The following is a 25059-nucleotide window of genomic DNA, read 5'->3' on the forward strand; positions in this document are numbered from 1 at the left end:
ATGTGCCTCCATATGCCTTCATATGGGGTGGTGGACAAGAGCCCAAAAGACACAAGGTGCCAGTGAATGAAACAAGACTGGCCTCCAGCATCCCAGAGTGTCAGTGGAAACAAAGAGTGCAAGACAGCAAATGGACCATAGTCACAATAGCTATGGGCCAGGGAAGGCATAGACATGACGGGTTTAGTGCTGTGAGATGGTCTGTATGTCAAATTGCTCTGATTGGTCAATAAATAAAACACTGATTGGCCAGTGGCCAGGCAGGAAGTAAGTGGGACAGGGAGAGAGAAGAATTCTGGGAAGCAGAAGGCTGAGGAGAGAAACACTGCCAGCCGCTGCCATGACAAGCTGCATGTGAAGATACCGGTAAGCCACAAGCCACGTGGCAAGGTATAGATTTATGGAAATGGATTAATTTAAGCTTTAAGAACAGTTAGCAAGAAGCCTGCCACGGCCATACAGTTTGTAAGCAATATAAGTCTCTGTGTTTACTTGGTTGGGTCTGCGTGGCTGTGGGACTGGCGGGTGACAAAGATTTGTCCTGACTGTGGGCAAGGCAGGAAAACTCTAGCTACAGTTTAGAGCCCAAAAGACAAGTGGTACCAGCACCACAATCATGAGAGATGAGCAAATCCTCAGTTGTAGGAAAATGGCCAAAAGAGAGGCTTATCAAAGGGGTAGTGGGCATGCCAATTATGCCAGTGTTGGATGAAGTGAGTGTTGAAGGTTCCAGGGCTAGGAGCTTGTCTCAGAGTATCCCAGAAGGTTGGTAGGCTGGAGAAATGTGTCAGGAGGACCTCTGTCAAGTCCATAGCACCAACGTAATGAATTATTACTCAAGGAGGCAGGGGGTATCCCACACATTCAGGGAAACATGTTGACATGCTGCGCAGATACAGCAGTGAGCTGGCAGGCAAGCTGCTCCATGTGAGCATGGCGGCTGGGGCGGTGGCTAGGCATTCACAACGCAGATGCTACATCCATGCAGAAGTGGTTTATTATAATAGCGAGCCAAAGAGAAGATAGGAAAGAGGAGAGAGAGAGGAAAAGAGAGAGAATGGTTGAGGGGTACACACCTCATGGGAGTGGAGGGAGAGAGAGAGAAAAATAAAGGGGCAGAGTTTTTCCTTAAGAAGAGGATTCCGAACAGCATCCTATCCCAGTTCCCAGGGGAGCTCTCCTGGCTCCGTAGCCACGGTGGAAACTATATCAGCTACAAGTTCTGCTTCCAAGTAGAAGGGTCTGAGTTGGTTCCACCTTGGACTTCAAGGCCAGAGCTGAAATTAGCTGCTTCCAGTGGAGTTTGAACTGATGTGGTTTAAATTTACTGTTCACCCCAACAACAAGCCTCCCAGTTTCTCAACGAAATTTCCACTGTTTTCCAAGGTGGCCCCAAGCTGGGGTGGACGGGAATTATCCTCGTTGAGCATTGCAGTAGAAACCCAATGGGATATGACAGCTTGCATGGATTATAATAGCACCCTAACTAGAACTGAATTTTGTCTTTATTAATTTTAAAGGAAAGTTGTAAATTTCAAAAATAATAATAAAAAAAAGAAGAAGATTCTGTCAGGACACAAGGCGGCCCCAAGGGGCAGGTCAGAATATTAACAATAAGTCTGTCGCTGGATAGCCAACTTGAAGCAGTTCATTGTTGGAGACCACAGAGGTTTCCTAGTGAGATCTGAGCTTGCTTTACCAGCAGGGCTGCATAAGAAGATGATTGGACCACGGGCCTGGGTGCCAGGTGTTTGAAAGTGGCCACACTTGGTTGTATCTAGCGTGGGGAAGTCTTTTGCCTCACCCCTTGGCATTGTTATAAGAAGCCTTTTTGAATAAAGTTCTAGGCCTGTGGTTATTGACTCAGTTCCTCCCAAGGCTATCATGTTTTTCTGTCTTTCCTCTCTTTATCTAGGTACCTTTTCTACCTAAATATTTCTTCCTTCTCCTCCTCAAGAGTTCCCTGAACATAAATGTGGGAGCAGGTCTCCCACAGATCATGAAGTCTTAGGCACTTTAAGACAGCTCTACAATGTGCTACATAATGGCCCAAAGCATCTAGATGCCAGTCTTTTCCACCCCGTTGTGCAGACGCTGCAGCAGAAAGCATAGGTGGACAAATATGTCAAAGTTGTCAAGGACCGGGTTATGATGCTGTTTGAAACTGCTCTGTCTCCTCTGGGTCCTCCTTTGAGGATCCCAAGGTCCACTTCAACTTTGTCAACTGTGTGATCAAACTCAGCCTGGTTGTGGAAGGAGGTTTGTGAGGTACAGATGGCAAATAGTGGAGCATGCTGGATTCTAATATTATGTTCTTATAAGTCATTGATGAAGATAAGGTGATAGCATAGAAACTCAGTGCTGCTGTTCCTCATTAGTTCTCCCCCACATGAAGGTGATGAAGGTGCTTCTCCTATGGAAGGAGTAGACTAAAGACTCCTCATTGGAAAGCCCATGTACTGTGTGTTCATAGTTTCCAAGTGACTCCCCAGCAGCCTTGACCCACCCTGACCCACCTGGCTCTCTGCTAATGTCTAGAGGATCTCCTCTCCCTATCTCGGATTTTCCTTAGGCAGAAAAAAAAAACTGCTTCCACAGAATAGCTATTTGGGTATTATATATTTTCTGTAGCTTTTAAAACTTTATTCTGAAATTAAAATTATGCAAAATAAAAAAGATGTAGTTTTATAAATCTCACTCTCCTTGTAAAGTAACACCAAGGATACTATAAGGTTTTCCTGGCTCAGGGAACAAAAACAATGGCAGCTGGGCTATTACTAGTTGATGTGCCTTTCTTGGTAAGATGGATTGGTGACCAAATGTGAAGATTAATTCATTTTTGCCCTTGGCTTCCTGATATGACTTAATAAAAAATTGTTGGTGATTACACACCCCACGGATTTAAAGTAGACATGACTAATGGTTTTTCATCTTTAGAAGCTTAGATTTGTGATTCTTTTAAGATTTTAATAAGATTATATTTTGATACAAATAATATTTTGATCGATTCTCTCTTTGCAACTGCAAAATGAAGCCTGACAGTAAAAGAACTGACTGAGAAGAATACCCCACATGCTAACAATTTGTTAATCTGTAATGAGTTGCTTAGACATGAATGTATGTGGGTCATTGCAAAGAATTTTTTTACCTATAATGTGTAAAACATTGAATTATGTGAGGGTATTGGGGGGCATACCATTTTTTACTGGTGCTCATTTTAATTGTTCACTTGAAGAAAAATAGAATGTAATTGCATAGTAAATTTTTATTACTTTAAAGATTTTTCTGAGGGATATAAGTTGTGGGGAAAATAAAGCCATATACCATGGTATGTTGAAGTGCGTTTGTATGTATGCTCCCTCCTTTTGCTGCCCCAGATAATTAAGTTATGCTCCCTCATAGAAACAAGTCTGCTGTATGATTAGCCACTAACTCCACTGTCCTCTTCACTCCCTGAGCAGCTGAGAGCCGGTTTCTTGGCAGCACTGTGTCTCTGAATTATCAGTGCAAACTAGACCCACAATGATCACATCCATGCAGAAACTCAGAAGAATCAGCTTAATGGAAAGTCAGGGCTGATGGGGCTCTTAAGGCAAAAGATGCAGCCTCCAAGGCTCCAGTCTTTGCCCTGATACTGAGAAAACAGTTTGCCTTTGAGCAAGGGCCTCCTTGAGAAGCTACAGAAAACTAGTGGAATGAGAACAGTGACTAGGGTTGCTCCACTTCAGACTTTTTTGCCCTCCATTGGGGACTGTAACAGGGAAGTTCTCAGTGTCTTCCCTAATCTCACTCCTGTAGTCCAGGTGGATGGACAAAGAGGCTCTATCTCTCTTTCTCAATGAAGTCCTTCTCAGACTTGGTAGATCTATACCTTTCTGTTCTTGCCTATCCAGGCCATAGTTCAAGTCTGTTCCCTCTATCACAAGGACAGCTTGGGCCATAGGCATTCCCTGCTTTGCCCACATGATCACCACATTACCATAAAACCTCCGTGGAACACATTGAAAGCTCCTGGGAAGGAAAGGCCATAACTGCACCCCTATCTACACAGACTCCCAGTAGTGCTATACTGGTTAGCAGCTGGGGGTATTTGTAGTTGAAAGGTTTCTCAGACCCATTCCACTGACTCCACAGTCCTGCAATATTTTATAAAATAATCAACAGAGTCTTAATAATTTGATAACTGCTCAGCCATTAGCTGAGGCTTATTTCTGACCAGTTCTTACACTTAAATTAACCCATAATGCTTATCTATATTTAGCCACATGGCTTGGTAACTTTTCTCAGTTCTGCTTTGTCATCTTGCCTCCTCTGTGTCTGGCTGGCAACTCCTCACTCTGCCCTTCCTCTTCCCAGCATTCTCCTAGTCTGCTTGCCCTGCTTATACATCCTGCCTGGCTACTGGCCAATCAGCATTTTATTAAACCAGTGTACAAGAGCACTATCCCACGGCATTTCCCCTTTTCTTTCTAATCAAAAAGGAAGATTTTAACTTTAACATAGTAAAATTATATATAATAGAACAGTTATCAAGCAACAACTACAGTTAGTTTCTAGTCTATTTGCATTTATCAAAATTAAAGAAAATAGTCTATCATCTATCCTATACTTGTGAGTCTAAGGTTTCATATCTAATTTATCTTTTATCATAACCAAGAAGAATTATAACTATAACTATCTAGTCTTCAACTCCCTCAGAGACCCGAAAAGGAAATAATGTTACCTACTAAAACAGGAAGTGCAAACAAATGACTACAAAAATTTAAGTTATGACAGAAGCAGTCACCTGAGGTTTCTCTGCAATGTTGGGGCACCCGTTTTGGCCTACAGGCCTAGAATATCTGTCAGACTCATCTGTGAAGCAGGATTTTCAACAGAGCCTTCCTACTTTCTGTTGGCAAGGATTGGCAGTCTTTTGCTTTGTGTCTTGCTTGTCCATTTTGGAGAGCATAATGCAGCAATTAATGCTAGGGCACTTTCTTGCCCAGTGGCTAAATTTTGCTGCAATGAAAGTAAACTCCATATGGAGTTTCTTCAATTTCCATCATCTTCTATGAAGTAGATTGGTGCTGCCACAAGCAGACACGTCTCTTAGGCATTAAAAAAAAAAGAAAACATCTGTTATTAAAATGTCTTAAATGACATATTCAGTAGATCTCTTAAGTGTTTGAAGATGACCTGTATATCTAAAATATATCTCTGCTTGTTGTAGATTTCCGAAGTCTTTGATGATAACCTGTTTATCTAAAACATATCTCTGCTTGACCTTGAATACATACTTAATATGACTACAAGTCTGATTTTAATGACTAACTACTAACTTTCATTTCTTTATATCCTAATTGGTTGGTAATAATAACTTTCAAGGATAAGCAAGTTACATTACATTGTTAAATGAATTGCATAGGTACAATACCTTGAAAGATTAGAAATATATGTACAGAATTTTCTAACAAAATCAATCTCACATTTGTATCATTATACATAATTTATATACAATATGCAAAAATCCAATCCAATGTAAAATATTTTAAAACTAGTAGTTGTCTTCTAAAAGTAGATTCAATAATCTATCTTTTTATGTTATCATATCTATATTCTCTCTTTTTTCTTTTCAGAATACATTAAATATTCTACCTTTTATTCTACCATTTCTATATCTTTTTTCCAGAGTAGATTCAATAATCTACCTTTTATCCATATCCTCTTTTTTTTCTACTTCTTTTTCTTTTTTTCCCAAACAAGAACCTTAAATATAATCTTCTTTGTTGAGCCTTTTTCCTGATTATTAACAATAACAACCTGTAACCACCCATCCTAAACAGTGGAAATTATCCAAAACCCATTGAAAGACCAAAAAATCCCCTACCTTTTGGGAATATGGGCGTCATGTTCTTAAAATTACTTCCTGCTGTCTGGGGGCAAAGGCATCTTTAGAGGATCCTGAAAGGAAAAAAAATTGAGTTAATTGTCAAGTCCTGGGAGAGGTAGCTGTATCATTTGTTGTCCAGTCTCTGGATAATGAGAAAGTACAGGGCTTGTCTCAAGTCCTTGCTCGAGTAGTCTGTGAGGCTGGATCATCTCAGCTAGCCATCTCAAAATTGTCCTGAACAGTTTGTAGTGCAAAGCTGATCTTTGGGTGGTGTTTGTCGTTTAGTGGTATTATCATAATCCTGATTGAATCATCATTGTGGAGCCCCATCATCTTTTTGGAAACTTCAAATTTGCTGTTAGTCATAGTCATGATTCCCTGCAGAAAAATGATAGAGACTCAAACACAAAAACATGTACAGGCAGCTAAATGAAGACTTTTTTTCTAGAATTACTTAGTACACTATATGATCATTAATATCATGACAAAAGTTTAAAATATATACATATAAATTTTATAAATTCATACCTTAAGAAAAGTTTTAAAGAGTCAAAATAAAACCAAAGAATTATTAGGTGAGTGACAATGGAATAGTCCCTTAGTTTTGGTTTTTCTTCTGTCTCATATCAGGTTTCTCTTCTGACATTTGTAGTAATATTCCATCAGTAAACATTGTATCTCCTTTGTAAACTGCAAACAGTATTGTCATCCAAGGACACAGTGAAATAGGGATATTTGAATAATACATCCTATTTGCCAGTCAAAATGATAGTTGTACTCTTACTTTGTTGTTTTTTTTTTTTTTTTTTTTTTTTTTTTTTTTTTTTTTTTTTTTTTTCTTTGTGTGTATGTCACTTTATTTTGAAGAATAAACATAAACGTGTTTATAACAGCTTTTTTAAAAAAATATTTATTCACATTTTATGTATGAGTGCTCTGCATATATACATGCATGTCAGAAGAGGGATTCAGTTTCTATTATAGATGGTTGTGAGCCAACATGTGGTTGATGGAAATTAAACTCAGGACCTCTGGAAGATTAGCCAGTGATCTTAATCCCGGAGCCATCTCTCCAGCCCCCAGTGTTTATAACAGTTTTATAAACAGATTCTCAGAAATTCAATTGAGTGCCAGAGACATTGCTCAGTGGGAAAGGTAGGCGGTGCTAAGTATGATGACTTGAATCCAATCCCTGAGAAACTGATATGACTCCTGTAGCAGGAGTCTTAGATGGTCTTATTAATAAAATCAAACCTGAGCCAGGTATTGGGCTGGACACCGGAAGATCAGAGAGACAGAACAAACCACAGCTAACTTCTCCTGGCCAACTTCTCAGCTGATTTTGTTTCCTCAACTGGAAGCCTCTGTGTTCTCATATCCAAATGGCTCTCAGCTGAACTGTGCTGCTCAAAACCTAAAAGCTTAACCAGCTAAATGCTTTACCAGCCAAATGCTTCTAGTTCCTGGTCCTCACACCTTATATACCTTTCTGCTTTCTACCCTCACTCCCTGGGATTAAAGGCTCGCTTTCTGGGATTAAAGGCGTGAGTCACCATGCCTGGCTGTATCCTTGAACACATGGATTTCTGCCTCTGGGATGCTAGGATTAAAGGTGTGTGCTACCACTGCCTATGTTAAGCATCTAGTGGCTTTTCTGTTCTCTGGCCCCAGATAAGTTTATTAGGTACACAATTTTGGGGGGAACACAATACTACCACAGACTCCCATAAATTTTCCTATGATTTCTTGGCTTGGACTGTTACATATGCACATCCACACACTATCACATAAGGGAACATTTTTAAAGCCAAATAAGGGTCAGTCAAGCCCTTACTGGATAAAGGCACTTGCTGCCAATTTGAGCACTTTCATTTGATCTCTAGATCTCAGACGGAGGAAGGAAATAAACTACACATGTTAGTTGTCCTCCTATTTCCACATGCACATCACAACACACAAGTACACATGTAATTTTTTTTCAAATTGAAGAAATTAGCAAAGTACAGAAAACAGCCAAAATATTACATGAGAAAATACATGATTTAGAAGTTGAAATCAATGCATTAGAGTATTCAAAGAAGTGTTACTGTTTCCCAAAATGATAATGGTTTCTGTCTAAATTTGATATTACTTTTCATCTATGATTTAAAAATAGCTCATTATAAAAGAATATCTTAAATTTTGGAATTCTCTATTATCTGGTCATGTTTATTAATGTGTTACCTTAGGTATTGTTTGGTGATGTTCACTGAGATATATAATATGATATATTTTACTTGTAAAATTATAGTATTTAATACAATAATAATTGTATCAAAATAGGTAAGTAATCGAGTTACAGTTGAAGTTTCATGAAAATAAACTGATTTTTTTTCTGATATTCTCCCTAATGTTTCTATGATCTGTCCCAAATATATTATGTCTGTGAGAAACAAGTGATCTAGATTAATCAAGACGAATTGATTTGGCCACAGTTTCAGAGATTTTAGTCCATTTTCTAGGATGAATTTTCCTCTGTTTGTTTCATTTTTAATGTGTGTGTGTGTGTGTGTGTGTGTGTGTGTGTGTATACCTGTGCATTCACATGAATGTAGGCTCACATGGAGGATACAAACTAATGGCACACATTCTTCCTGGAGCTAGTGTTACAGGCAGTTTTATGCTGCTTGATGTAGGTGTTGGCAACTGAACTCAGCTCCTCTGAAAGAGCAGTGTGTGTTCATCTCAGTGAGCTATAACTCTGTCCCATTGGCTACTTTTCTTATGCCTCCCAGAACTACCTGCCCAAGGTGTCACTGAACAAGATTATACTGAGTCATTTCACATTAATCAAGGAAATGTCCCCATGAATTTGCCTAAAGTTCAAACTTATAGTTGCATTTTTCAACTAAGGATCTCTTTTCCCAGATGATTGTAGCTTGTGAGAAGGTTAAAAAAAAAAAACAAAAAACCTAAAACTAAATATCTTGGGACACAAACAAGTATCATACAAGCATGACTAAGCAATGTTAGGCAAACTGGCATTTTATTTTTAGTGATTCATTTGAATGAATGAATGAATGAATGAATGAATGAATGAATGAATACCACTAAATGTTTGTTGAAATTTGTTGTAATACATGCGTTGGAAATGCATGCTTTCCCACATTTTTCTTAATACAAGGCATAGATCAAATTATGTTTTCTTAAAATTGCATCATGTAGGCAGATGTATGTAGTGGGAATTTGTTCCACCCATGACCTTGGTCTATCTGGCCTGAGAGAGGTGATGCTTTTTTTTTTGTTTGTTTTTTGTTTTTCGAGACAGGGTTTCTCTGTGTAGCTTTGCGCTTTCTGGAGCTCATTGTAGCCAGGTGGCCTGACTCACAGAGATCCGCCTGGCTCTGCTTCCCAAGTGCTGGGATTAAAGGCGTGCGCCACCAACGCCCGGCTGAGAGGTGATGCTTTTTATCTGCCTATGTGACCACATAAAAGGAAGGTGAAGGGGTCATGGGTTCTTAGGTGGGTAAGACTGGATCAGTCACCATGAAGCAGGATGTGATAGATCCCCAGCTTTAAGGATTTGCAATTGGTTATACTTTATCCCATATTAGGGAGTCTGTTTTCCCCATAGAACCCCATATATGTAGACAGACCATTGAGGCTCTCATTACAATGTACTTACACTATTGTAAATATATTTGTGTTAAGTTTCCTTTCTATAGTGAAAATTACTGAAGATGCAGTGACCATGTATTCTACTATCCACAATGCATGAAGGATTGCTCTTTATATAATAAATGGGCTGTTACAAGTCTTTTCAAAAGCTACTTGCCTTGGAGGTGGAGAGAATGGGGAGTGGATTGGGGGGAAGACTGGGTGTTGGGAGGAGGGAGGACAGGGGAATCCATGGCTGATATATAAAATGAGATTAATTATAAAATAAAAATACCTATGGGCTAGAGAGTTGGCTCAGAGCTTAAGAGCACTGGCTGCTCTTCCAGAGGTCCTGAGTTCAATTCCCAGCAACCACATGGTGGCTCACAACCATCTATGAGATCTGGTGCCCTCTTCAGGCCTTCAGGGATACATGCAGGCAGAACATCGTATACAAAATAAATAAATAAATCTTTTAAATAAATAAATAAAATAAAAAAGAAGAAGGGACAGGGTGGATACATAGATTGGGAAGGGACATTGTATGGAACACTAATCTTTGACCTGAGATTCCATTGCCTTCAAATAAATTATGTTCTTTAAAATAAGAAAAAAAGCTATATATGTGAATAAATAAACAAATAAATACAACACTAACTGTGGCAAGGAAGAACTAACATATTGTCACCTTACATATTCTGAACTGAGATAACATAGGGGGATGCTGAGACCATCATCATCAGACAAGACCACAATGGGACATTCAAGGTATGGTAACAGGAAATAACCATGAGAGGTTGCTCTAAATGGAGTGGCAGCAGTTCTTACCAAGTGCTGGTTTTGTCAGAGAATTCAATTCCAAGTTGTGGGTGGCAGGCCAAAATGGGCATATGGTAGACTCCACACAACTGGCAGGGATAACTAAAAGAGGATTTGGTAACCCTAAGACCTCTGGCAACTTGGTCCTTTGAAAGGTCTTTTTTAGAATTCCATGGGAAACACCCCTTTAAACTTGCTAAAATTGCCATTGGCTATTAACTTTACCATTAAATACAATATGACCTTTATAACATAAGAGAGAGTGACTTTCTCTTCTACAAACATTGTGAATACCATATAATATGAACAAATACTTGATGATACCCCAGACACAAAATTCACATTACACTTAGATTTACTTTCTAAGAGAGAAGACCAATGTTTCAGGTGCTACTAACATAGACCTTCTTGATCCACTAGCAAGAGTTTTCCATTTATAAATGAACCAAGGACTTTGAAAAGAAAGAAAACTCTGAAGTCCATGCCGACGCTGTAAGCAATCTGTTCCTGAGGTCCACGTACCTTGTCGGGGAATCTCAGTCCCTATTACCATTATACTTTTATGTTCGCTCATGGATAGACTGATGTTGTCATTGAGGTCCAACATGAAATGTGTTAGAAGAATTTCCCCACTTTGATCTACCACACCTATGTCATGCTTCCACTAATGTATTTTAAATGCCTTGATTCACAACTTCTTTGTTGTCTTATCATAGGTGGAGAAATCCTTTGTGGGAGTGTTATTATATGGGAACACAGACTTTGTGTTAATTTAACCTGTGTTACTAGGTGATTGTCACAGATATTTGTCTCCAGAATTGAATTTTTTGCCTGAATGTGAAATATCCTTCACAGTTCATGTGTTTGAATACTGGATCATGTTTTGAATTTTTAAAAACTTTGGGAAATGGAGTCATCTTTGAGAAATTAATTGTAGTGGAGTACTCAAGGTTTATGGCTGTTGGAAATTTTTATTTGCTGCCTGATTTCTGAGCTCAAACTAATTTCTCAAGCCATACTTCCCACACTATTCCACAGTCTTTCAAAAAACAATAGAGTATTTGCCTGGAACTACAAGCTGGAAAAGACCTTTAATCATCTCTAATGTCACCTATTGTCAGGTTTTTTTTCTGAAAAAGTGAAAGTAAATCAAAGAAATCTCTCATGTTCTCTTGTAGGACAGAAGTATATTTTTGTGTCACTGACTTTTTTTTTTTTAATGAGACAAAGTTTCTCTGTGTAGATTTGGCTGTCCTGGAACTCTCTTTGTAGACCAGGCTGGTTTTGAACTCACAGATCCACCTACCTCTGCATCCCAAGTCCTGTAATTAAAGGTGTGCACCCCCCACAATGCCACTGATGTATCTAAGTGTCAGGACTCATAGAAAATCTTCTCATTCATACAATCATCCAAGTCAGTGGCAGGTACCAACTAGCTTATACGTAACTACTTAGCATTATTGTTTCCATGGGCATGTACTCACAGACTTTTGTGAGCAGTCATGTGGGTGCTAGGAATAGAATCTGATTCTACAGCCAGTGCTCTTAACCATTCATCGATCAGTCTCTCCAGCCCCTCTAACACACTTTCCACAGAGTAAAATAGAATGCCATACAGAGGAGAGTGGAGAAATGAAGGCCATGGGATGTCCTTTGAGGAAGGCTTCAGGCCTGCAGTGGATCTGTCCTAAAAGAGAAGCTATGTGTGTTGCAGGGGACAGGGCTGGAGGACTGGGCCTACATAAGCCCCGTGGAGTTTAGGCAATTTCACCATAATCTCAGGATCCTGGACAAGGAGCTTCAAGAGCTGATGTTCGCTGGAATTTGATCTTGCTTTGTCTGTACATTCCTTGCTATGCTCTGCTTCTTTCTTTGTGGAATAGGAATGGTTGTTCTGTGCCATTGTATGCTGGAAACATTATAGTCTCCCATAAGGCTGTGGTAGAGTTTGGTCAGATAAGAAGTTATTCTCCTATCCAATTGTTGAAGAGAGCTGGGGTGGTTAAATAAGAACGGCACCCCTAGACTCATATGTTTGACTCCTGATTTCCCAGTTGGTGGGACTGTTTGGAAAGGAGCAGAGCTATGGCATTTTTGAAGGATGTGTGCCATGGGGGTTGGTTTTGAGAGTTCAAAAGCCTCTGAGCATGCTTAGTGTACTCTCTACCTCCTGCATGAGGTTCACAATATGAACTCTCAATTCATCCTACTCTCAGATATTTTCTCTGCCATCATGTACTCTAACACTCCGGAACTGTAAGAGCAATTTAGTGCTTTCTTTTATCATTTACCCTGGAATGGTGTGTTTATCACAGCATCTATAGAAATGGAACAATACAGAAGTGTTCTGTGGAAGATCAGAACACAGGAAAGTCTTCCATTTTAGATACAGAAATTGGAGAGGAGTTTCTTCTAACTGCAGCTTGAGAGCAAGTAGTATCAGTCCCTTGCCTTTACGGGTAGGAATGATCCCAAGATTGACAAACCTAGGAGGCCATGAAGAAGAAACCCTTTTCAGAATATTCTTTTTATTTCCAACCAGAGCAATACTAAATTCCCTGGATGATCTCTCTTCTCCAAAAAACTGGCAAGCTAGGAATGATGAGCCAAAGGCAAAGGGTTAAGTATATACCAGTTTTATTAAAGATTCAGACTATTATAGTGCACTTAGTGAATCAAAATCAGCTGGCCTTCAAAACAAGATGCTGTCTCTAACAAACAAGAAAACCAAAACTACATTAACTTTTATTTTGGAGATGGCTCTTGCTGTGGAAGTGAGTAGGGAGATTAACATGCCCTTGAACTCCTGATATCAGCCTGTCTTTGCTTAACAAGTACTGAGATTAATGGGATACCCTCTCATGATTGGTAATATTCATTTTTGGGAATTGTGATATGGCACCTGTGGCAGATATCTGAAATAACTTTAGGCCGTATTATGTTGTGCCAATTCTACAATGTTGCTTTTCTTTTATGTTATTCAGTTTTGCTCTTTTTATCGTGTGTGTGTGTGTGTGTGTGTGTGTGTGTGTGTGTGTGTGTGTGAACTATGCAGCACTGGGTTCCATCAAAATTATAGTGATCTTGTTGCCAAGATGTCCTTGGTGGTATATTACAGGAATGCAGTATCACATCCAGCTTGCAAGATAAGTTTGCAGGGCAGTGGTGGTGTATGCCTTTAATCCCAGCACACTGTAGGCAGAAGCAGGTGGATGTCTTTAAGCTTGAGGCCTTCCTTGGCTACAAAGTGAGTTCCAGGGAAGCCAGGGCTACATTAAGAAACATTGTTTGAAAAAACAAGGAGATAGAGAAAAAGAAAAAGAAGTTTTATGGTACAGGTTCTCTCATTTTACACAAAGAATATTAGTCATTATTTTATGTATAAGGGTGTTTTGCCTGTATGTGTGTCTTTGAAGCCCATTTATGACTGGTGGCCAGGGAGGCCAGGATATGGTGTCAGAAACCAGGAACTGGAGTTACAGAGAGTAGCAAGTTGAAGTGTGAATGGGGAATGGTAACTGGGTGCTCTGGAAGAACCGTCGGTGCTCTTAACTATTGAGGTATTTTCTACCCCCAGTTTTCTATTTTTGGTAATGCTTCCTGACCAAGGCAGCCTAAGTCACGTGGGGTCAGACTGCTGTTGCCCATTAAAGAACAGAATTCTCCAGCACGTGGGAGAATTAGCCTTAGGAAGGGATGAGCTCTCTAGTTATCCAGTACAGCATGGTTCCTCTGAAACCATATACACACAAAAAATGGACTCACAGGTAGTATTCATATATTTGAGCATAATTATACATACTTAACAAGGAAAAAGTTGGAAGGGAAGGATTTGGAAGGGATGGAAAGAGGACAAGGAAAGGGAGAAAGTGATGTAATATGGTTTCTTTTTTTTTCTTTTCTTTTTTTTGGGGGGCGGTTCAAGACAGGGTTTCTGTGCCTTTCCTGGAACTCAGGCTAGTCTTGAACTCACAGAGATCTACCTGCCTCTGCCTCCCCAGCGCTGGGATTAAAGGCGTGTGCCACCACCACCCAGCCATATTTTCATTAAAATGTAGAAAAATAAATTTTAAATTAAAAAGGAGAGGTCAAGGGGATGACTCAGCAGTTCAGAACACTGGGTGTTGTTTGAGAGGCCCTGGCTTCCAACCATAGCACTCACATGTAGGCTAACCACATGCTGTATCGCCAGTCCTAGGGGATCTATCAGCTAGTTCTGCACTATACAGCACTGAACACAGACCCAGGCATGCAAACACCATTATACATAAAAATAGGTTATGTTATGCCCAGGTCACAAGAACCCCAAGCAAGACCACCACAGAGTCAATATCCGATGCAAGCACACAAAGGTTTTTATTAACAAAACAAGCAGCATCCAACATCCAACACAACAGGAAAAACAGCCCTGAGCACGCACTTGAAGGGGTTTATATAGGAAAGGTTTACATGCAGCTTGGGATTGGACGAGGGGGTTAGGGGTGAGCTATTCCTTTGAAGTTACTGGCTGAACTACAAGCATGAGGTTACTGATGGCTAACAGGATTCAGGGTATCTACAGAGAAATAAGTTTTTACTCCCTATGTTCTGCTTTTGCTGAATCCAGGATACATACATTCAGATTTATTGTTCCAGTCCTACTCTCCTCTGAGGTCAACTTCTGGTCAGTTGAGCGCATTACTCCCTATGTCTTGTTTTTGCCAAGTCCAGGATACATAGACTTATTGTCCCAGCTTATAAGTTCAATTTTTGGTCTCTTCTCAAACTGCTGGTCAGCAAATATCTTTGGAGGAGGGGAGAGGGAAGCATCTCACAAGATGATTACTAATTTTCTTCTTTCAGTTAAAAACAGTAGAATTTTCTACAATGATGAAACAGAACTGAGACCGACAACAGCCCGGGCCAGTTAAAATGAATGCTCTCTGGTCCTGCATTGAAAAGGCTGTGGTCTTCCTCAGAGCCAGACTGCCCAAGGGCTAAAACAGTCTTATTCTGAGGTTAGGATGGCTCAGGACAGTCATCCAAGAACAGTGTTCGCCGTGCTGATCGGCAACTTTGCCTTGGTCTTTCCTGCATTCACGTTCTCTCTCCTGTGTATTCGTGTGAACTGTAGCATCAATACGTCTATCTTTGAGAACATACATCATTTTTAAAAGGTAGCATTGGCTCCTAAGCAATCTACATCCTCAGTATCAGTTACTTGAGTTTAGACCTGTGAGAAAGGAGGAACATACTAGAGGCATTTCTGTCCATCATTTTGGAATTTATGTATTTATCTGCATGACTTTGAGCTAAGAGTGCCCCAAATGTGTCTGCTTTTGTATTATGAGTATGAGCACATTCAGAAGTAGATCTGTTCTACTTCTTAGGACATACATACACCTCTAAACTGTCATGTCCAGACTCCCCATGTTAAGTCCCATTCTTCCTTTGTTGAAGAAAGGCATTGATGTGGAAATGGCTCCCATGCTCTCCATGTCCGCCACAGGTAAGAAATCTTTCTCAGCTCTTTTGTGTTGGCTGCTGTGGCTATTCTTGACAGTCAACTTGACCATATATGGAATTAACTTAAATCCAGATAATTAGGTACATCTGTCAGGTTTTTTTTTTAATTAAATCATGTGAAAAAAAGAAAATCCATCATTAATTCAGGTCTGCTTGAGTGATAAGAGACACTTCTTAGGAATTCCTATGAACAGTGAAGCCCAGCTGATACATCCAGTCTCTTCATTTTCTCTTTCAATTGTAGGTGGAAAGCCGTTGCTGGTCTAGCTGGAACACAGCCAATGAACCATTCTATTAAATCCCCTTTTGACATAGAAGAAAGAGATTCATTCTATCAGTCCTGTCTTCCTCGAGAACCTTAACTAATACTGCTGTTTTATTTGATGTTTGCTCTTTTTTGCTGCTGTGTTTTTTCTACCTTTTCACTCTGGAAGATGTGCTGGGTAACAACCAGACTCATCCAAAGCATTCTTCCTTGTCCTATTTCTCTCTATGTATTCATGTTAACTTGGAGACTATTCTTTTCATTATTATTCATTTTTCAAGAAATTGACTTGGATTTCAGGAAGAAAACTCCTACAGAATGGAGCCATCATCCAGCCTAGACTTATTACAGTGTTTGTGCTCTGGCTCCTGCTTTTATCTCAGTGTTGCCTGAAGTCCCTGAGCTGATTAGGTAAAAAGTAACTACCATTAGCCTGAACTCAGCATGATGCCACAGAAAGTCTCTTTAATTTTTAACATCCCAGGCACCCTTCTACCTGAGGTACAAGACTATCACTCCACTCCACATTTTGTAATGAGCTGTGCAAACTAACCACCTTGTATCCAGGAGGAGAGGGGAAGTGTCTAAGGAATGCTGGAAGACAGAAGAATCAGCTGTTGGAGGCCATGTGCAAGTGCTATTAAAATGCACATTTCTGCAGACCTGGGAAAGGTCTGGGCCTGGCTTGAAAGCCTTGGCCAGAACCCATTGTGTTGAGTCCTTGAGCACACTCAAACCCTAAGGGAGGTGCTCCTGCCACTCAGACCTCACTAGCCAATCAAGATCTCCAGACAGACCACCAGTCAGAGGGGGAGGAGGGCTCTTCCAGACTCCATGTTGCAGGCTAGGATCCACAGCTGAGCAAGCAGGAGTGGTTTGGAGTTCTGTGCTGTGACCTCTGCTGAAAGGAGCTGTGTGGAGAGAGTGGAAGAACTTGGAAACAGCGACATGGTGAGTGAGGTGCTGCTCTCCTCAGATGGGGAGGAGCAGAAGCCTTAGCCTTGAGAGCCACGTGGTGGATTCTTTGTAAATGGGAGGCAGCAGGCAGAAATGGCATCTTATAAAGTCCTTGTAACTCCCTGGCCAGGGCAGGAGCCTGTGTATAAAGTTCCCGTGGGGCTGCATCTGCTTAGAGCACTAGGAGCACGGTGAGTGAATGTGGGTGCAGTAAAGAAACCAAACTTGCAACTCGGTGGGTGAAAAAATTAAAAAATTGGCAAGGCTGTGTGCTGGGAAACTGTCAAGAACAAGAAGGTAGATAGACACAGTTTAACAAACGTTGTATTTTATTATGCTGAGGGTCCTCAGAAGGTTCACATTCTGAATTCCTACCTGCAGGGTCAAGCCTGTCTTCCCAAGGCCGCTCACCTGTGCCTTTTATTTCAACAGAAAGTCAGGTCCATTTTCTGACAAGTCTCTTATTCCATCGTCTCTGATTCAGGCATCAGGATATGGGGGAGACTCTCCAGCCACAGGACAGATCAAGGTGGCGTCTCACCAGATGAGGAGAGCAGAGCACTGCTCTTGACCTCTGCTAATATACTATCCAGTGGGTGTCATGGGGCTCTAGGACTGTGTCTAGTTACCTTTAGTGAGTGATATCACTGAAGTCTGCTTATCTGGTACAACCTTGGGTGTGTTTGGGGGATCCTGACTAAGCTGTCTTTACATGCCTAAAAAGCCGTTTTCACTATGCTTATTAGAGGTTGAACGGAGAAGCAGTAGGGAATGTTTCCAGGGTCAAATGGGAACAGAGGAAAGGGAGTTGTGAGCTGAGGGGTTGGGGTAGGGTTTATGAGCAGGAAGCCAGGAGGCCAGCACTGACCTTGACAAATTAATAGGCACACAGTCCTGTAACTGGAAGAGCTACACGTCCCTCTTGCCTGAGAAAGGAGTATGACTTGGTGTTTTTGCAAGTAGGAATGTTTGTCAATCCCCTCAGAAAATGGTGACTTTTGTCTGAATGTCTGATCTTGGGAAAAGGGGTTTCTTGGGGACCAGACACAGGGAACTGTGTGTAGAAACATCCTGGTTATTAATGTCACAATGCTTTTGGTGTCTTGGAAGGCATGTTGCCATACTCAGAAAGGTCTGGTTTCTCTAGTATCTTCTAGAAGTTCTGCACTTCACACTTATTATTATAAAGTTATAAAATCCATTTGGAGGTTATTATTATTATTATTATTATTATTATTATTATTATTATTTTGGCTATAAACTGCATCTCATGTGTTGGCTAATTCTCCACTAAGCTGTGATGTAGAAGCGTGGAGCTGATGATATAAAGGATTTACCAAAGTTTAGGAGAAAGTAAGTCACACAAAACAGGATTGAGCAAAAGGAGGGCTGCCTCTAAAAGTCCCCAAAGATAAGTAGTATGCTAACCACGCCTGTTAGATATGAAGATGATAGAATGTAACTGTGTGTTCATGAGGATTAACTAGAGTTGTGGCTACAAACCATAACAAAAGAGAAACCTTGATTTAAAATCAATCACTAGTCCCATCCTCATATGCAAGAGCAAGCCTCTGAGAAGCTGCTCAAAAGAGGATCACAGGGTCAAAACACACACTAAGGGCTGGTGTTCCATAAACGTCCATTCCTGCAAAAAGTATAGTTTTGCCAGATGGGCAACATGACCCTGGGTGACAACTATTAGAAAAGGAAAAAGTGGTGTGTTGAGGGATGGCCTGCTGAAGTGAGACTTTCTCAAAGAAGAAGAAATAGCTCCTTCTTAATCCTTGGAACGTGCGTGGTAGAGCCAATAAGAGCTTGAAGCCTAGCCCTTGGCGGCTTTTCCTATGGCACCAGGTATAGAACAAAAACAGCTCCTTCTTTTAAACCAGGAATATGCTTGGGAGAGCTGGCAATGGTCTGGGACAAGGGCCTTTGGGAAAGGGGTTGCTTCAGATCCTGAGAACCATAGCTCTCCCTCCTACATGGGTTTCTGTTTATCAGTCCCATGTCTACTGTGGACTTGGTCAGTAACATTCTTGAGACAATAATAATATGATGTATTTGAATCCTTGTCTCTCATTGGTGGCTTTCTTTAGGGTGCTTATGGACCTTTTAGTGTTAGGAGCCTTTCTTGGGGAAGTTCTCCACTGGGGATGGGACTTGTGTGTCTGTAGCCTCACTCCATAGCCATTTGTTTTTGTCTAATTTCTTGTGGTTGGAACAGATCATCCAACTTCTTTCTCATGCTGTCACGGCTACACCACCATTATAGACTAGACCTCAAAATTACACAAGATACAGCAGGAACAATTGATTTTTAACCTTAAGCCATTTTGCTAGCCTGATGATTTTTTTTGTTTGTTTATTTGTGTTTCACTTTTAAAATACATATGTCTGTCCATGGCAAGGGTTCACTATGTAGTCCTGGCTTTCCTGAAAATAGCTCTATAGACAAGGCTGGCCTGGAAACCAGAGATCTGCCTGCCTCTGCCTCCCAAGTGCTGGGATTAAAGGTGTGCTCCATCATACCTTAATTTTTTATTTCTATATTATTGACTGATTTACCTGGAATATATATTTTTGTGCATGTCAGTCATATGCTGTTGTGCTGAGCTTCACCCACATCTTGAGTTTTAAACTTTGTCAGAAGGTATCGTTCTGTATCCCAGGATGGCATATATCCATGATCTTAAGACCGTATGAGCCTTCAGAGTCAAGGGATGGCAGTTGTGTGACAGTCTTGCCACCTTTTCTGTAGTTTGAATTTTTTGAATAAATATGAGTCTTCAGCCTGCATGTACAAATACACACCATAGAGGTGACTGATATTCACAGCAGTCAGATTTCCTTAGAATTCCGGATCTTGGAGTTTTGAATAGTTATAAGCCCCCATGTAGGTATTGGGTATTGAACATACCTCTTCTGCAGGACCAAAGTGTTCTTAAATGCTGAGCCATCTCTCTTGCCCTATACTTTTTTTTTTGTGTTCAACATTTACATTGATTACATTCTTTTCTGTCTAACTGTGACTGCTTAAATATGAACTGACTTCTAGCAAGTTCTTACTAATCTTACAGTTTAAACTGGGGCAATTCAGGTTTCTATGGGATAAAAACAGAACTGAAGTTTATGCAGAACTATTTGCAGAAACTTCAGGGAGCCCCTCTGAGTTTTGTCTATCTTGTTTGAATGTTTATTTGTTTGTTTTTGGTCATGATCTTAACTATGTACCTCTGGCAATCCTGGAACTAATAGCAGACACCAGTCAGCCCTCTATCTTAGTGGTCCACCTGCCTCTGCCTCCTGAGTGCTGGAATTAAGGGTCTGAGCCAAATGAATGAGCTTACCCATCCTTTTTTTGTAGTTACAGTTTTCCTGGTAGGTACTCAGTACTATTGATCTCTTTGCTTCTCTCTTTCTCCTTCTCTCTGTGCACATCTGTTAATAGATATATCTCTTGTAAATGTATATCCTGTTCAGTGGGCTCAGAAATGACAGGGTGAACCTCATTTTCAAGTTTCTCCTAAATGACTTGGTGATTACATTAGAACTTCTGTTTCAGGGAATAAGTGTGGGAAGCACACAGAATTATGGGAATATATTGTTAAGGAAGATTACATTTCCAATGCCGTCAGTATCATAATTTCTGTAATATGAATGTGTGGGGTATTTTAGGATGCTGTGACATATGAAGATGTGCATGTGAGCTTCACTAGGGAAGAGTGGACTTTGCTGGATCCTTCCCAGAAGAGTCTCTACAAAGATGTGATGATAGAAACTTACAGGAACCTCACTGCTATAGGTGAGATAGAGTTATTCTTTGTAAAAAATACGTGGACAAGTATCTCTTAGTTGTTGATGCTCTTCTGTGATGTTGGTCATGAAGGAGGAAGAAGGAAATAAATCAGGCATGGTTCTAAGGTTCAGCAAGGTTAGTATTATATTTTTCATATTTTCCAATAACATATCATACATTTTCTTTTGCTATACTTTAGGGTACAAATGGGAAGACCAGAATATCAAAAAACATCATCAATGTTCTAGAAGACATGGAAGGTAATTTTCATGTGAAAGCTAGTACAAATGTGTCTCTGAAGTAATGTTGATATGCACTGGAAGTTTTCATGAAAAGCAAGGGAGGAAATAAGCATAGCTTTAAGTGTCTTGATGATTATTAAACTCTCACAATAGTATTTACTTCAATGTCAGGTAGCTGATCCATGCTTACAAAACATTCCTCTAAAAAGTAAGTATGGAAACAATGGCTTAAGTGATATCACCATTTTCTTAAACCCTGTTTATGCCATGTCATAAAACTGTCAATTGTTTTGGTTCATATCATTCAGGTTTTGCAAAAAGTTCACATGTTGGCTAGGTGATCAGTGTATGTCCAAGAAATTTCAAGAAGGAAATAGTCAGTTAAAGGTAGCTAGTGTTACTCCTACTCTTGTAGCAACTTACAAAATAATGAGTGTGCAGTTTATGAGAGTCAAGAATGGTGTTGGCATGGAGAAATTTTAATCTCTATACCATATCTCTAAGTGGAATGAAACCAAACTGTATTAATTCAATGTGAAAATATTTTATTTGTTATTATTTTATAGGCATATCATATGCCAGTCTGGACACAAGCCATGTGAGCCTAAGGGATATGTATAAAAGTAACTCTTCCCAGATAAATTAGAAGATGTGTAGTAGACCCCCACTATGAGTAGACTTGTTGAATGTGATACAAATTTACAATAATTTGATTTTCCATCTTCTCTGAGAATTCATCCACAAACTCACAGTGGAGAAAATCTATGTGAGTGCAAGGCATTTGGAAACTGTTGTGTTTGTCCTGGTTCACATTGCAAATGCATTGTGACTCGTAATATAGGAAAGTATTATGAATACAGTCAGTGTCGTAAAGCTCTGGGCCTTCCAGTTTCCTTCAGAGATGTAAATAAAGTCATATGGAGAAAGGATAGTACACATGTGAGCCATGTACTAAACGATTGAAGCACCACAGGTATCTTCAAACACATAAAATAACCCATATTGAAGTTGAACCCTATGAATGCAATGCCTTTAGTTCTGATTCCCTTTACAATTATAGTAAAGAACTTAAGTGGAATTAAAGCCCTATGAATATAAACCGTGTGGTAAATCCAAACATCTGTATTATATGGTAGATTTCCAAAAGACAAAATGATGCATCAATGTAATTAATGTAGTAAAGAATTTACTCATGCCAAGTTTCTTCACAGGCACAAAAGAAGTAATTCTACAGAGAAAGACTATGAATGTGAGCAATGTGGGAAAGCCTTCACATTTCACAGCACTCTGAAAATACATGAAAAAACTCATACTAGAGAGAAACCCTATGAATGTAATCACTGTAGTAAAGCCTTTACACGTCTTGTTAATCTTCAGAGGCATGAAAGGATTCATAATGGAGAGAAAGCCTATGAATGTAATCACTGTAGTAAAGCCTTTACACGTCTCGTTCATCTTCAAAGGCATGAAAGGATTCATAATGAAGAGAAAACCTATGAATGTAATCACTGTAGTAAAGCCTTTACACGTCTCGTTCATCTTCAAAGGCATGAAAGGATTCATAATGGAGAGAAAGCCTATGAATGTAAGCAATGTGGTATAGTCTTTACTTTTCACCGTACTCTGAAAATTCATGAAGGAATTCATACTGCAGAGAAACCTTACAAATGTAATCAATGCAATAAAGTCTTTGTATATAACAGTCATCTTCAAAGGCATGAAAAAACTCATACTGGAGAAAAGCCCTATGAATGTAAGCAATGTGGTAAAACCTTTACACGTAGCAGTTCTCTGAAAATACATGAAAGAATTCATACTGGAGAGAAACCCTATGAATGTAATCAATGTGGTAAAGCCTTTTCACATCACAGTTATTTCTTGCAACATGAAAGAAGCCATACTAAACCCTACAAATGTAGTCAATGTAGTAAAGTCTTTACACGTAACAGTTCTCTGAAAATGCATGAAACAATTCACACTGGAGAGAAACTCTATGAATGTAAGGAATGTGGTAAAGCCTTTATATGTAATAACCATCTTCAAAGGCATAAAAGAATTCATACTGGACAGAAACCCTATGAATGTAGTCAATGTGGTAAAGCCTTTGGATATCACAGTTATTTGAAAATACATGAAAGAATTCATACTGGAGAGAAACCCTATGAATGTAACCAATGTGGGAAAGTCTTTGCATATCACATTAGTCTCCAAATACATGAAAGAACACATACTGGAGAGAAGCCCTTCAAATGTGACCAATGTGATAAAGCCTTTATATGTAACAGTCATCTCTACTATCATGAAAGAATGCACACTAGATAGAAACCCTGTGAGTGTGGTAAAGCCTTGGCACATCCATCAGTTTAAATACTTTAGAATACCTGTATTCTAGTACTCATAAAATCAAAGAAAAGTCATATCTCTAAAAGATTTGCCTTATAGTTTAAATCCATAAGGCTTTTTTCTATATGAATTGGTAGGTACAGAGAAGAAGAGGGACATCAAAATACTTGAACATACTGTTCACATTAAACAGATTTTCTTTCTTTGAGATTAAATAATTGTGTAATTGAACAGAGCAGAGGGGTATTGGATGAAGATCTTTCCAAATCTTTTATAGCTATAGATTCTCTTAGCAGAGAGTATAATCTTATACATTAAAACAATAATGTAAACCTTTTAGATATCAGTTTCAATTGCATGAAAATACTAAGACATACTCTGTGTATTAGGTTTTTTTTCTGTTGCTGTAGGAAAACAAATTAAAGCAAATTATAGAAGAGTTTATTTTGGCTTATGGTTCCTGAGGGACAAGAATTCATCATGACAGGGAACCTGAGAGCTCACATTATTAACCTGAAAGCATGAATCAGAGAGTGGGAACTTACTGGGGACTGAAGCTTGAAATCCTCAAATACCAATCCCAATGACATTTTTGCTTCAACAAAGCTACATTTCCTAAACCTTCCAAACACCACCATTACTAGACACCAATGTTCAAATGACTGAAAGCATGGAGGACATTTATTATTCAAACCACCACATGAATTAACAGAGTAGCAATGACCTTGCATGTCACTGTCACAATCAAAAACATGAGTGAAATACTGGAGAGAAACCTTGTGAATGAAAGCAATGTGTAAAAAGCTTTTTGCCACCTGGACTGCCTTTTGCTACATCTACTGATTCAGGATGAAGCAAAGCTTTGGAGGTAAGTCTCTGGATACTCTAAGACTTGTGTTATAGAAATGAATTGTTCCCCTAGTGAATTATGTTTGTTTAAAGATTTGATTTATTTTTAATTATGTCAATGTGTCTACATGTGGGTATATGCATGCTTTTGTTGGTACCCAAGGTATCCAGAGATATAAGATTATTTCTGTCAGGAATTAGAGGACATTGTTAGCTACCTATCCTGGATCTGGGAAAGGAACTTTTCTTAACAGTAACAACCTCTTCATCCCCATAAATAGTTCTCTAATGCCTTTGTATATCATCTTGATGTCGGGAAATAAGCAAAAAGTCATGCAAGAGAAAGTAGTACCCTCTTCATATAAACAACTTGTTAGTTAATGACATTAAATACCACAACTGTCTCCAATTACAAGAACAATTCCTCCTTTGTCTCTTTTTCATCAAAGTTTGAAGGAAGTAAATAATATACCATGTTCACTCTAGTCTTATAGTAGAAATCACTGCATTGTGCGCTGTACTTTGAAATTTATAGATTAGCAATAGATGTATTCAGAATGTGTGGCAAATGCATTATTGAATTTTATTTGAAGGTTCTTACATTCCTTCTGTGGTTTATGTTACTTTTCTTTTATGTTTATTTGGTGATAGTTACTTTTCTGCTACAAAATATAGAATGTGTTGTCCATAAATATGTGGTCCATTGATGATGTTGATGATAATATATTTCAACCACTAATTTCTTGAAAATGTGGTGTATTTTTATTGACTTTGT

The 25059-nt window shown here is 39.4% G+C and overlaps 1 protein-coding gene across 1 annotated transcript in view; it reads left to right on the top strand.

Moving 5' to 3' along the window:
- Positions 1-882: 882 nt before the first annotated feature.
- Positions 883-25059, top strand: part of LOC114688505 (zinc finger protein 431-like) — a 43245-nt gene continuing 19068 nt past the window's right edge. Inside the window, exons 1-4 of the mRNA XM_037199776.1 lie at positions 883-927; positions 20730-20856; positions 21050-21110; positions 22271-23398. Of these exons, the coding sequence (XP_037055671.1) occupies positions 883-927; positions 20730-20856; positions 21050-21110; positions 22271-23398 (1361 nt within the window). The remainder of the gene's footprint in view (positions 928-20729; positions 20857-21049; positions 21111-22270; positions 23399-25059) is intronic.

The sequence above is a fragment of the Peromyscus leucopus genome, chromosome 1, assembly GCF_004664715.2.
Source record: "Peromyscus leucopus breed LL Stock chromosome 1, UCI_PerLeu_2.1, whole genome shotgun sequence".
Taxonomy (NCBI): Eukaryota; Metazoa; Chordata; class Mammalia; order Rodentia; family Cricetidae; genus Peromyscus; species Peromyscus leucopus.